Below are 14,051 nucleotides of genomic sequence, written 5' to 3' on the forward strand. Positions count from 1 at the left end.
ACATGCTAAAATTTCATATATAAAGAATATTTTTCCGTTAGGTAACTGCAGGGTCACTGTAAACCTATATTTTAATATACAAGTGTGATACCAATAAAGAATTTAAGTGAAATTTAAGTGGAAGATCTTATTGGCTCAGTTGGTAAGAGTTCTGACTCAACTTTTGTAAGACAACTTTTGTGTGAGACTTTCAGTGATAAGACACACACTGATTCGACGTGAAGCACAGTAACTCTGTACCATGATGATTTTCACCATGATGACTGTCAATATTTGTTGCATTTTTTTATAATTTGTTAATGCTATGTGAACTTTAATTTGTTTTGAACTATTATAATTATTTTTGTTATATCACTTATTGTAATATTAATATCAGCGGCTTATACGACTAGTGATCCGGGGTTTTCTGCCGTCTCACCCGGTGAAGTCGGTTTTGAAGTCGGCGGCAGACGCAAAAATAGAGATTGGCAATAAATTATTATTATTATTATTATTATTATTGAGAGTTAACAATAATAAAGATTTTTATAAAGACTTTTTATTTCTTCAACTTTTTAATCTGATTTTTTTTATTATTGGTCGTAAAGCAGTCATATAATGGTTACCGTAATGTCGGCACTTCAACACAAAATCTACACAATTCCGATTGCTGTCAAACTTGAAAAATTATAGTCAATCTACTGACTTAAGAATTAAATCGCAAAGACGACAACTTCGTGACTTAACCCTTTAAGTACGAGAGGGCTTAAAAATAGTGGTCAGAAAAGTAATTTTTGCTGCCTTTTTATAGCGAAACATGACTTTAGATGGCTGTATAGAATTTTATTTGTTGGTTGACCGGTGACCCAATCGTCCTTAAAGGGTTAATGTTGTGCCTCTGGTCATGTTATGCCACTTGGGATTGCGGTATATGAAAAATGGATAACTCAGATGATGAAGAAAACCTCAAATTTATTACATAACGCTTTTATTCTCGAAAATCAGTGAAAAAATGTACAAATTAGATACCTAGAAAATTAGTAAATACAAAAATTACACAGAAATATGTCATAGAGAATGTGACAAAGCATCTAAAGTCCTAAGGAATTGTCTCAATATGGCAAAAAAAACGCAACACTTTTGAGCGCATGGCCAAAAAGGAAGATTACAATTTTTTTTCTTGTGCTGTTATTAACTTAATTTCCGATCAAATAAATTGATGCAAAAATTTATTCTTCAAATATGGAAAAATCTATAGCAATAATCTCTGGGGTATCTATTTTACTTTCTATACGTAAATTTTCTTTTTTTTTTCCTCTTTTTTTTATCTCTCAAAAATACACAAAAATAAGCGAGCAAATACATCTACATTTAATCCATTAGTTTAATTTTTTTTCTTGCATCTTTAATCGAACATTGGAATTTTTTTTTATTTCTTGCTCAAATATCTATGAATGTTTTTTTTTTCTTGTAATTAGTTATGTATTTTTTTCTGTAGTATTAGCAATATCGTATAGTTTGAGATTGTTTTTCTCATTTTAATTTGTTTTTATTTAGGATTATGCAATTTTTTTTTTATTGAGCGAAAGGGGAAAACAGTGAAAATATTTCAGTTTTCGTCTCAATTCACATAAAGCATCAATGCAAGGGTTGATTTTGTTAAAGGAAAGATATCAGCCAATAGAATGCAAGGAAATGTCAGCCATGTTGAAAATGCTCGTTTTCTATTGGTTGAAATTTTTTCACACAAATAATTATTGCAATTTTGCTTTATGTGAATGGGACTTTAAGTAAAATAATTACTAGAAAACTGTGTAATTGCAAAATAATTTTAAAAATAGGGTAAAATTAGGTAATTTGGAACTATTTACAATTTGGGACATTTGAGATTTTCTCACAGTTTTAGAGATTCAAAGAGAAGAAAAGCTGTTCCTTTTCTTCTTAATCGTTTTGCCATCTGAAACAATGAAAAAATCTCAAATATCCCAAATTGTAAATTGTTCCGAATTACCTCATTTTGCCCTAGTTACTTTTTTCTTTAAAAAAAATCCTGTGCTGAATAAAAATTTAATTAATTTTGTTATTTTGCACGATGGAGAAAGGAAAGGGTTACACAATGGTTTGCAGGGATGTGTTTGCTCAATTTATCTCCTCTCAACTATGTCCTAGAGAATTCTCTTTTCTATTTTATCGCCGTCTTTATGTCCTTGGCTAAGAGATAAAGAAAATGTCACACAGAAGCTAGCAATTGGAGTTAACAACATTCAACAAATACTAGCAATCGATTAGATAGTTAAAAATTTGATTATTTTATACGTTTTTTTTTCTTCTTCCATTTTACTGCGCTTTTACTTTTTCACCTTTCCGGGAATAATAGGTTGTTTTTTTTTTGTTTACTCGAACTTCGCTTCATTCTCTTTTCATTGATTAGATTGATAATTCTTTATTATATATTCATATATAGAGTAATATATATGTTTTATGTAATTCAAAAATTCATTTAATTCTAAGTATATTCTCCTCATCATCGCTTTCTTCTCATTATCTTTTTTTTTGCTTTTTTTTAATATCAATATTATGATAAATGCATAGATAGTAATTTTAATTTTTTTCCTTTAATTGGTTGTTTTTTTTCGAAAAATGAAAAAAATAAATTTTTAAAAACACCAAGATCTATTTTTTTCTTAAAATTTTTCTTTTCGATAATATCCGCTAAATTTATTACTCAAAAATGATTTCATTTCAATGAATATATTTTTTCTCTATCAGTAAATATTTTATTCTTTTTCTTCTCATCTATATCTCTTCAACTCTTTCTATCTTGTAAAATTTGATTTTGTGTTTCCAAATGCATTTAAATAAATTTAGAAAAAGAAATTCTTCTGTTTTTTTTTTAATAATCATAAGAGAAATTTGCAAATTTTGATTTCATTCTACGTGCACATCTAGAATGAGCAAATTCTCGTCAGTCGCCGAAATTTTTTTACCAAAGGAAAAACTAATTTTTAAAAATATATTTAAAAAAACAAAATATTAGAAAAAACTTTCTACATCTCTATTAGTTCATATATCTCTCAAGTTATTCACGATAGAATGTCACAATTATGTTTCCTCATAGTTATTATAAGTATTTTTTTCTTTTATTAAATATTTTATACCTCTTAGTTTAATTTTTTTTTTATGCTTTTAAGCGATCTACGCAATATTCTCCATCATCCACTGTAAGATTATCATGGACACTAATTAAATGCCTATTTTTTTCTTTTATTATTTTTAGAGGAAAAAATATGACTCGACAAAATTAATTTATTAAAAAAAATACACCTAATTAAAAAAAAAACACAATTAAATTCATCAACTGATAAGTGAGAATTTAAATAAAATATCACAAAGGTATTTTTTTCAATCAATAATTAATAAAAAATTATACACTTTTTATCGTTTTGAGCTCTGAAATTAGGTTTTTCATCAAAGAAAAACTCACAGAAAACTCAAATTTTAAACACAATTTTTTTTCAAGTTGATTTCATACAAAACATTTTCTCATTTGCTCCTGCTATTTCCTGGAGTGAAGATACATTTGGGCCCCCTAATGATCATACTGCTAAAAATATGGCTAAATCACTATTTGCAGATAAATCATTATTTTCGAAGACTAGGAATTTGTTTTTATTTTTATTTTTCGTTTTTGTTTTGGAAGATGGGATACCGGAAAATTCTCAAAATTTATTTCCTCCTTCGATAAAACCAACTCTTTTGAGGAAAATCAATCCACAACCTTTTGCAAGCACAACCAACTCTTGTTTTTTTTTCCTTACAGATAACTTAGTAAAATAAAATTTAGAACAAGAGACATGTCAAAGTTTTTCATGAAGGAATAAGAAAAAAAAGTGTTCAAAACATATCCATTCACTTTTCCTAAACTTTAGTGATGTTAAAATGCATTTCACGCTATCATCTCTCTGATTCAATTCACGATGCCTCTCCCTGAAATGGATTTTCCCGGGAATGGATAGGGGATTCAACTATGAGGGTGGGAAATCGGATGGAATTTCTACTTCTATGTGCACAATTGCAAGAATGACAGTAAACTCCGATAAAAGCATCAAATTCTCACTATTGGAAGATCTCATTTTATATGTTCCATTCACTAACTTTCACTTTAGGATTTACTTTAAAATGTGAGGTTGGGAAGAGTCTAACCTAAAAAAAGTAAGACAGTTTATAGGTTATGTGTCAAAAAACTTCAAATATCAATCTTATTTTTAATGAGTTAATGTAATTACGTGTGGAACTCTTAGAAGTCTCATCTCAATGTAATATAGAAATTGAAGTGACTTTAAATTGTATTATGCATCCCACATAACCTATTAAAATTACCAAGAGGAATATACACAAAGTAACTTTTGTTATCATTAGGATACTCAGTTTCACCAAGGTATGTGCTTTAAGTTTGTATTTTTCTAAGAAAGTTATTATAAAGCTAAACTTTTCCCCTAAAAAACCTCAACTGAACGCATTTTATTCTTTCGAAGATCTAAAATACGAAATTTAGCGATAAATATTGAAATATTAATATTAATAAAAAGAATCTAAATAATTCATATGAGGGTAATTATCAAAAAAGAACTTGAATAAACCAATGCATAACTAAAAGTTTACTTATCAAAAGGTTAAGAGGAAATGTTAGGTTATGTCACTCAAAACGTCGAAAACCAGAGAGGATTTTATGGAATTGCAAATTATCTTAGATGTTACGCCTGAGAGCAATTTTTATCAATAATTCAACCCGAAAAGTAGATTATTAAATATATATGAATATACCAAATGAAGACGTTCAATAAAAATTATTTGCGACGACGTCTGCAACTAAATTAACCAGAACAACACGCCTAAAATTACATTTCAATAAAATGCTTTTTGATAAATTCTAGAAAGTCAACAAAAAGTCAATGACTTTCTGAAAAGTTTTCACCAAAAATATTAGTTACAGGAGGTATAAATGTCAATTGGTCGTGGTAGAACAATTGGACGTGGTTAGTTTTACTTAATCAAAAAGAAAAAAAAAAGATTCGATAATTTGACTCATCTTTTAGGTGATAATTGTGATTTTACCATGAAACTTCGGAAATTTAGTAACTAGATTTTTGAGGTTATGTTTAATATAACTTCAAATTTCAAGATAACATCTTTACCAAACAAAAGAATTTGGCACAATCCCTCAAATTTAAGTTTTTTCTTGTAATGATTCCTTTTAAAATTAGTTTCACTTTTAAAAAATCGGTCAACGCGCGAATATAGTCGATGTCGCAGCTCGCCTACATAACCTCAATACTAATATATTTTTAATAATTCTATATTTAGTGGTTAGAATTCATTCTTAGCACTGGCTTTGAATTGACACCCTAGATGTTTTCGGAGCGGCGCCGATTTCTCCTAAGAGCTTTTCTAGTTCTAACCTGTGAGTTACCCCTTCGGGAAGGGTATAGTAGACAGAATTAGTATTGAGACTTAGTTCATGTTGGATCGTCGTAGGGATAGATCATTAGGAGGAACGCTAACGATTCTGAAGAAACCTCTGGCAAGCAAAGGCGCTCATCCTCGCGATTGCCTTTAGGGGTTCCGTCCTTACAGATTCCCTGACAGTTCTAACATGATTATTTTCTTTAGATTTATCAAAATAAAAAAAATATTAAATGCACTTCTTAAAATATTGTATTTATACTTTGAAACTTCGGAATTCTCGCTACGATCAGGATTTTCGAGGTTATGTTAAATATAACCTATAACTTCAAATTTCAAACTAACATCTTTATCAAATAAGAGAGTTTGGTACAGTCCAGTCTCTCAAATCTATTTTTTTCTAATATTTTATGATTCTTCTTAAAACAGGCTTTACTTTAAAAAAATTGTAAAATAATTAATTTTCGTTGCAGACATGCCTAAAAACTCTAGGTAATCCTAAATTTTACTCTTATGCCCTAGACATACTTCTGACTTAAGCAAAGAGACGATTTAACGTCGTTATTATTAAAATAATGATTAAATTACATTTCCATCAGTTTATGATTACTTCGCCTCTTGGCTAAGCCTAAAAACGGCTTAGTAGGAAACTGATGGGACTTTAGTCATATCATTATTTTGATTATAATTACGCTAAGGTCACTCGGCTTAAGTCATAAGTGAGTCAAGGGCATAACTTCGCGAAGATTCAAAATATTAGTAAAACTGATCACACTGATGAAACTTTCGCGTAATAAATCCCATCGCCTTGTTTGATTTTAACTCTTTTGAGGTTAGATATATCTTAACCTCACTTTTAAAGTAAACCCTTGACAAAGTTAGAGAAATAGCAACTATACCATTATTATTACCTATTTGACTGGTTTTATGTGCGATTGTTACTCGTGATATTCTAAATAAAATCCCTTATTTTAAGAGTGTATGATACAAGAGATTTTGCTGGTGTTCTTGAGGAACTTTCTCCTGAAAACAAATGCTTCAATTAAGTGATGAAACCTACAAGTTGATCCCTTTCTAAAATATATATCTTCATCCTATTTATGTTTTTTTTCTTCTTTGCTATACAAAAATCTCTTTCTATACACAAATTTTCTATAAAATAGTCAAATGATCTTCACTAAAAGATCCTTCTGTTGTTTTTTTTTTAAACGCCCAAATGATATCTTCACGCCAAGTTTTATTTTTGAAATTGAGAAAATTGAATAAATCGACACTTTTGCAAAGTGTCCAACAAAATAATTCCTGTGAAAAGCTCTAAATGCTTTTTAAATAAAATTGACACAACATAATTAAATGGAAATAAAAATCGTGCTGAATCCTTCCTCTCACACATTACAAAGTTTTGAAAAATTACAAATATTATAAAGAGTTTTTTTTTAATCTCTCCTCGGATCTAGTTTTTTTCTTGTATAGTACAAAAATGTGTCAAGAAACATTTAAAAAATTCTTGTAGTCAAAAAATCATATGATTTTGTATATCATATTTTTTTGTAAAATTGTGATTTTTGAAAAAACATTTCTTCAATCTTTTCAGTAGATCGCGATCGCATTTTTCCTCCAGGGAAATAAAAAAAAAATATTGTAAATAAAAATTGGCAGGAAAAATTTATAATAAATTAGGTAGAGAAAAATGGAGCAAATTTCTTTGGCACCAAATTGTGTGTCGTTTTTTCTTTTCTTTTTTTTTCTTAAAATAAATATCGACTTTCGAATTTAAAAATCGCTAAGCTTAAGATGGCAAAGGAATCAATGATCGCGATCTGTTCCTCCTTGGGGTTGATCATCTTATAAATTACACTGCCAGAGTATCGTAGGCTGTGAGTCCGGAGGTGCCACTTTGTTGTTGGTATTTGGTGCCGATTTCGTTTCTGCTAGAAAGGAAAATCCCATCGGATTTTTTTTTGTGTTTGACCCCAAATGAGAGAGGTCATGAGGTAGAAAAAAAAGAGATTAGTCATGTTGAACAACATAACTCCTTTCATCGTTTTCTCTCTCTCTCTAAACATTCAATGAAAAAACTTTCAGCCAAAAAAGAAAGGTGGAAGGCTGGAGAAAGGACTTTTTCTTCATTCTTTCGAAGGCTTTTCATCCTCACTCTCTCCTCTTCAATTTTTTTAAATACTTTCTTCCCCTTTCATTTCATGTTACAATATCTTGTTTTTTTTTTCTCTCAACTTTTGAAAGAGAGAGTGCTCCAAAAAAAGAAAATACAGAGACGGGAAAGTTTGTGTAAGTAGGGTAGTAAAATAGAAAGAAAAATCAAAGAAAAATTCGTTCAAGGATTAAGGCTAGAAACTTCGAAGGAAGACACGCCAGGAGACAAAAAATAAAAGAAGCCAACAATTAAGCATAAGAAACAAATTCAATTAATACCTTTTACTACTTTGAACAAGCCAAAATTTCCTTTTTCCTTCTAATATTTCCCGCGCTAAACACAGAAAAAATCAACATTAGTAAAAGCATTCACATGCACATTCTTCCGGCCCAAAACGAACATCAAAAGCAGCAATCATTAAAAAGTTTCTGCAATTAATCTCAACTAATTGCCCTCACACATTTCCAATCTTTTCCTTTTTTCCCTCTCATCGAATAAAAACTTCCACATCCAGCTATAAAAATCCCCAGAGCAAGGAAAAGCTTGAAAAAACGTGCAAAGACACTTCAAAATATCATATCATTAAACTTACGATTTCTTTCCACTGCAGACAGGTTTTGGTGTTAGTTGTGTTGTTAGTTGATTTTTGTAAATTGTTTTAAATGGTATAGCCAACATCAAATTTGTAAATATGTATTTTTTTTTCAAAGGTAACAGGCCACAAAAAGGAATTACGTGGTGAGAGAGGCAATGTTTGAAAGAGAAATTACACAACACATTAAATTTGTTTAAAAAGGGATTATAATAAAATTTTCAAAAAAAAGATTTGTGAAACAGGCCAAGTTCAAAAAAGCAGTAAATTTGCAAACGATGCTCAATTATTTTTTTTTTAAATTGTAACTTTGCAAAAAACGCCCACAAAAATTTTGCGGAAATTTTCTTTGCCAATATAACAAGAATAAAATTACGTGTAATACATTGCATTGCAAAATTCAATTTTACGCCTCTATGGTTTTAGTCGAGTTTGCACATTAAAAAAGGTAGGTAGAGAGCAATTAAATAATAAAACACTCCTAATGTCAACATTTAATCAATACAGGATTGCTCAGAAAATTGTAAACAAAAACTTGTGTGGGTGAGTAATTATATAAAGAAAATAATAAATATTTAGCTTTATTCAAGCTTTAAAACAATAATTTCTTATTTAGACAAATTATTTCATAAATATTATGGGGAATGCACAATTTTTTTTTGAAGTCATGTTTTCGAAATTTCACGTGTAAGTGAGCGAGATGACTATAGGGTAAGACGGGGTAATTTGGAATCATATGTATAATTTGGGACTTTGTGATTTCAGAACAGTTTTAGATGAAAAAAAGATAAACAACGAAGAAGTACTCTCGAATGTAAAATCTTGTACATCTTCGTGGTATTCTTTTTCTCTTTGGCCATCTAAAATACTGAGAAAATCTAAAAATTCCAAAATAGACATGATTTCGAATTACCTCGTCAAACATATTTTCGTAAAATTGACAATTATTAGCTATGGCTATAGGGACCCGAGTGAGTCCGATAACCTAAACGTAAAATAGAAGAAGAAGAAGATAGTTATTAGCACTAGAGTATTCAATGGGTCATGTGGTAGAGTACTCGCTCTATGATACCAGTATCCTAAGTTTGAATCCTCTTTAGGTTACCAGGATTTTTTGTGGCACTGAACGTATTCGAATGGAATCCAATGAGCCTTATTGCATTTGACTAAATGGGGCATGGGACTGACAACCCAATCCCTGTATTAGAAAAATGATAATAATCCGAAAATCTGCGGGAAGGTCCAGTTCCTCTATACGGAACGTTATGTCATCATATTATTATATATACTGCGTCTAATAAAAGATAACCAGACTTTCCGGTTTCTTTTGACCTGGTTGCCAAGTATTGATTTTTGTAGGGAAAGGCTAGAAGTTCTGAGCGTGGAATCTCCATAAGGCTGTTAATTCACCTTAAATGGTTTTCAGACTAGTAGGTTTAGATCAGTTCTCGAAGATCTCAAAATCCTAAATAGCAACCAAGTTTATTTATCTGTCAGAATCTAATACGTCATGTAATACGTCTAATACGTTTATTGAACCAATCCTAAGCCGAAATTTTTCAAAAAATTCAAAAACAAAATCCTGATTGATAAGAAATTAGAGCAGTTAAGAGCTAAGAAGTTAAGAAGTTACAGCTACGTTCAGAAGTTAAGAGCTAAGCCTTAGGTTCGACACCCGTATTATCCCCTAAGGATTAAGACTTGGGGTTTGTCTCAAAGCGGCCTCTCATTAAATATACCCGCCTTTTGGGCTTTGCCGAAAGTCTATAGAACACACGATAAATGCATGTTGGCACCAAAAATAAATAAACAAACAACATTAAAACAATGCAAGATATCTCTGAGATGTTATCAATCAGGTATTTTTGTATCACAGATGGTTTACGGATTTCCGATTTTTCCAGTCTCTTATGTTAGTTAAATGAATTAAAGTTAAATGAATCGGTCCATAAAGGGTCAAGATTGACATTTAACATTTATGGGACGTTGCAGTGGGTTTGGGGATTACCCAATGCCAGATATTAACTACTCTCCATAGTCCATGAACTCGTTATAAATAAAAATTGAAAGAAAGGTCATCGAAACGGTGATTATGAATCTTTTGGTATGTACACGATAATGGGCAACATTGAGGCAAAGGTTGTTTTGCACAACCAACTACGGGAAGAAGTATTTAAATATTTCAACCCTGTCCCTGAATCTTTCAGCAAGTCCATTCCCATCCTCGTGGCGGATTGTGGAAAAAACAATCTTAAAATTAATTCTTTCGTATCTTTTTTGTATTTGGGTACGCAAAGGAAAATATGGATACATCGGGCGGGAAGAATAACTTTTGGACTAGAATCGATAAAAATCCGATTCTTGTGGGTCAATGATATTTTTTGCAGGAGCCCAAATAATTTCAGTGCTAAGATATTTTTATTACAAAAAACGTTCAATTAGCTCGCTGGGTATGTTAAGGGTCCGGAAAAAGTTAAGGGCAAGATAGTTCAAGCCAATCTAGTTTTGAACAAAATCCATTAAACACTGCGACTTTAATTTTAATAATTCCTCATTAGAGAGCATTGCTTAACCAGAAAAGCATAAGAAGGGACGCTGAGACAAGTCAGCAATTTTCCGGACACTTTAGATTTTAGATATGACGCTGTCGTTATCCATGAAAAATTTAGACATGCCACAATCTTTATTCAATCCGTTAGACGGGCTTCAGATCTAAGGCTTAGCCTTATGGCTTAACTTCTCTTATTTCTTATCAGTCAAGATTTTTTGAAAAAATATTACTTAGGATTGAATATTATGGATAAATGATCTGGTTTAATTCTGAAAAATTAATAAAATTGGTTACCATTTTGAAATTTGAGACTTTCGGGAACTGGGCTAAACCTAAGGTCTGAAGCCGGCCTTACATGTGATGAAGTTTTAATAATTCCATCTGTATGGTAGACTTCCGTGTTTGTAAAGAAAATCCTACAGTAGATTTGGATCACATGAAATCCTTTTTTACCCCTGCTACCGCTTCTTATTTTTCCGCTATACTACTATGTTAGGATCCATATTCAATGTAGATTGATATTACATTTCTGTAAGGTCGCTTCCTGCACAACAGTCCCAAGTGAAGAATGCGACTCATACCCAGTTAGATAGAATTATACGGGCTTTAGACCTAAGACTTAGCCATATGGCTTAACTGCTCAAATCCCTTATCAAACAGGATTTCTTGGAAAGATTTAACTTAGAATTGGATTATTAAAGATAATTAACTTATTAGGCTTTCAAGAAGCAATAAAATTGCTCGCTAGACCTTCGGGAACTGGGCTAAACCTCTAGTCTGAAAACCGATTTACAGCTCTACTACCTTAATAAGGTTTATATTCTTCAACGCCAGATAAGCATGATAACGACGACTTCAGGATAAAACAAAATCGTGTATTGACTGAGGAGCATTGATCCGTTAATTTCAAGCTTCAACCGAAGATAACAAGCGCCTGAAGATCCCCCGCAACTTGAGAATCAGTGAATAGAGCGACCGCATTGGACACAATGGTCTTATCTCCATTGTAATTTTTACATTTATACTTATACTTCGGGAGGCCAACGCATATGGTTGGAACCTGTACCCATATAAAGTAGTGAGTATGTATAGCGCTATGTCATAGCGATCTCTGTCTGTTGTCTGATTGCAAAAGGCTCTTGAGCCTCTTGAGGAAGCAACAACAGTGGCAAACCATACCATGTACGTCGCGTGTGTCCTTCTTATTCTTATTTCGATCTAAACTTCCCGAGGCTCATTACAGTGCATAGCACAGCACAGTGAGATCCATTTCGAAATAGGGGGAAGTGGGGCACCTTTGAAATTGGTATTTTTCACCTATTTTTAAATAAAATTGAGCATTAATGTGATATAATTCAGCTGCACAAACAGATTGAGAAGCTAAATTACATTTGGTATGGCTCAGTTCCATTTAAATTAAACATAGGAGAAAAATCTCAATTTCAAAGGTGCCCCACTTCCCCTACCCTTGTTTAAAAAAAAATCCTCCAACCTTCGTTTGTTTCGTAAACATTACGTTTCATATTTTAGCGATAGTAGACGAAACGCAGCTTTAATCATCTCACTCATTACTCCTTATTACACGGAATTTCGAATAACTTCAAAGTTTTATTCTAAGTACAAATTCTCTGAATAATCCTGTAAATTAGTAGCTTTTCTAGAGACACATCCATGAGAATTACATTTCGTGTAAGAATTAGCAACGCTAGAAGGGGCGACAAAAAAAATGTGTGTAAAGATGGGAGACAAAAAGAAAAGATGCTCATCAGCGAAGAAAGAAATAACAGGGAATATTTCCAACTGATTTGCTCCTTTTCTTCCCTCCTGCCCAATTCATCTTCACACACAAACACCCAGCCCACATACGTTAATGTGTGCCTTTGAGCTGATTTCTAATATCAAACGATGACACAGAGGAAAAAAAATACAGAACAAGGGCACGATTTGGGGGGCTCAGGGTGGTAGATAATTAAAGAGACAGTAAAAAAAGAAAAAAAGAAATTTGTCAACAAAAAAAGAAAGATTCCTTCACATACCTCTCAATCAATTTGCGCATTTCTTCAGTTGTGCGCCCATCCTTCTGATGAGGAGACCTTAGGGCTGTGAAATTTCATATACAAATTACGATAATTTTCCTCTCATTGCACCATTTTTGCGTCATTTCTGTTCTACAATTTTTTTTTGTTATGTATTTTGTTGTGTAAAATGCTATTATTACTTGTGACAAGTGTGGAATTACGCGAAAGACCGAGAATTTTCCTCTTAAAACAATCGCATGGAAAGCATTATTTTTATGTTAACAATTTTCTCTGCACAGAGCTCTGGTGAATAAGGAAAAACACTCCACAAACATTATATGGGAAAATTAATCTCTTTAGAATGCTTTCTTCAGTGAAGACTTTTTAGTCGAATGAGGAAGATTAACCCTCAATTGTTCCTCAGGAAAACATCTGAAGTTAATGGACCAAGAATTAACCACAGCTTACATCTTGAATGCTTGTCAAGCAATTTTTGTTGCTCTCAGTCACAATGAAAAGCTAATCCAATGGCTTACAAATGGCTTTTTTTTTATAACATAAGAAATTCATCAGATCCAACGCCCATGACGCTTTTATCACATTTCTGAATGATATGATATACAAAATAAAACATGACGTAAGGTATTTACAAAAAAATTACACTAACGCTACTAGCGGTGGCCTGATGAAGTTTACATGTACTAAAACCTTGAATAACATTAGATTATCTTTTCACAGTGTCTAAAGTGACTTATACGAGCTGTTAAATGTGATAAACACCCAAGATATTTTCTCTAAAAACCGAAAATTGCAGTAAGGTTACACAAAACTACCTTATAATTTTAGACCACGCCCATTTTAAAATCTCTTTTAACTGAAAATAACATTATTCAATTTTTATGTCTTACGAATTTTAATTGCATAAATCATTAAAAAAAATGGAGTGGAGGAAGGCTTTTAGGCTTCGCACATACTCTGGCTTCGAACACTTCATATTTTTTCAAATATTCCATTAATTAATATGACCAATAATGGCTCCGTTCAGTAATAACCTTTCGAAGAGACAAAGCCACTCCAAAGCCAAGCCAAACCTATTCGAAAATCTACCGGAAGCCTAAAGTGCAAGTTCATATTTCCGCCGCTTTAGCGCTGATTGTTCTGTCATTTCGAATTTCGGTAATCTTGACACTTCAATCGTCAACAATGGCAACAACAATGTGCAAACGTTTGCCGCAAAAAGTGAATTGTTGTCAAGATTTTTGTGTAGTTTTGTGGAATTTCAGGATGGCAGAA

At 31.8% G+C, this 14,051-nt stretch overlaps 1 protein-coding gene across 2 annotated transcripts in view; it reads right to left on the minus strand.

Annotated features, from left to right (window-relative positions):
- Window positions 1–950: 950 nt before the first annotated feature.
- Window positions 951–14,051, minus strand: part of LOC129809651 (cell adhesion molecule Dscam2) — a 171,546-nt gene continuing 158,445 nt past the window's right edge. The window contains exons 29-30 of one of the 2 annotated variants that reach the window (XM_055859648.1): window positions 12,777–12,840; window positions 951–7,370 (exon numbers count right to left, since the gene is read on the minus strand). In XM_055859648.1, coding sequence (XP_055715623.1) covers window positions 7,295–7,370; window positions 12,777–12,840 — 140 coding nt within the window. In that variant the 3' untranslated portion in view covers window positions 951–7,294. The remainder of the gene's footprint in view (window positions 7,371–12,776; window positions 12,841–14,051) is intronic. The other variant, XM_055859649.1, reaches the window with a different exon arrangement.

This window comes from Phlebotomus papatasi, chromosome 1 (genome assembly GCF_024763615.1).
Source record: "Phlebotomus papatasi isolate M1 chromosome 1, Ppap_2.1, whole genome shotgun sequence".
In the NCBI taxonomy this organism is placed as follows: Eukaryota; Metazoa; Arthropoda; class Insecta; order Diptera; family Psychodidae; genus Phlebotomus; species Phlebotomus papatasi.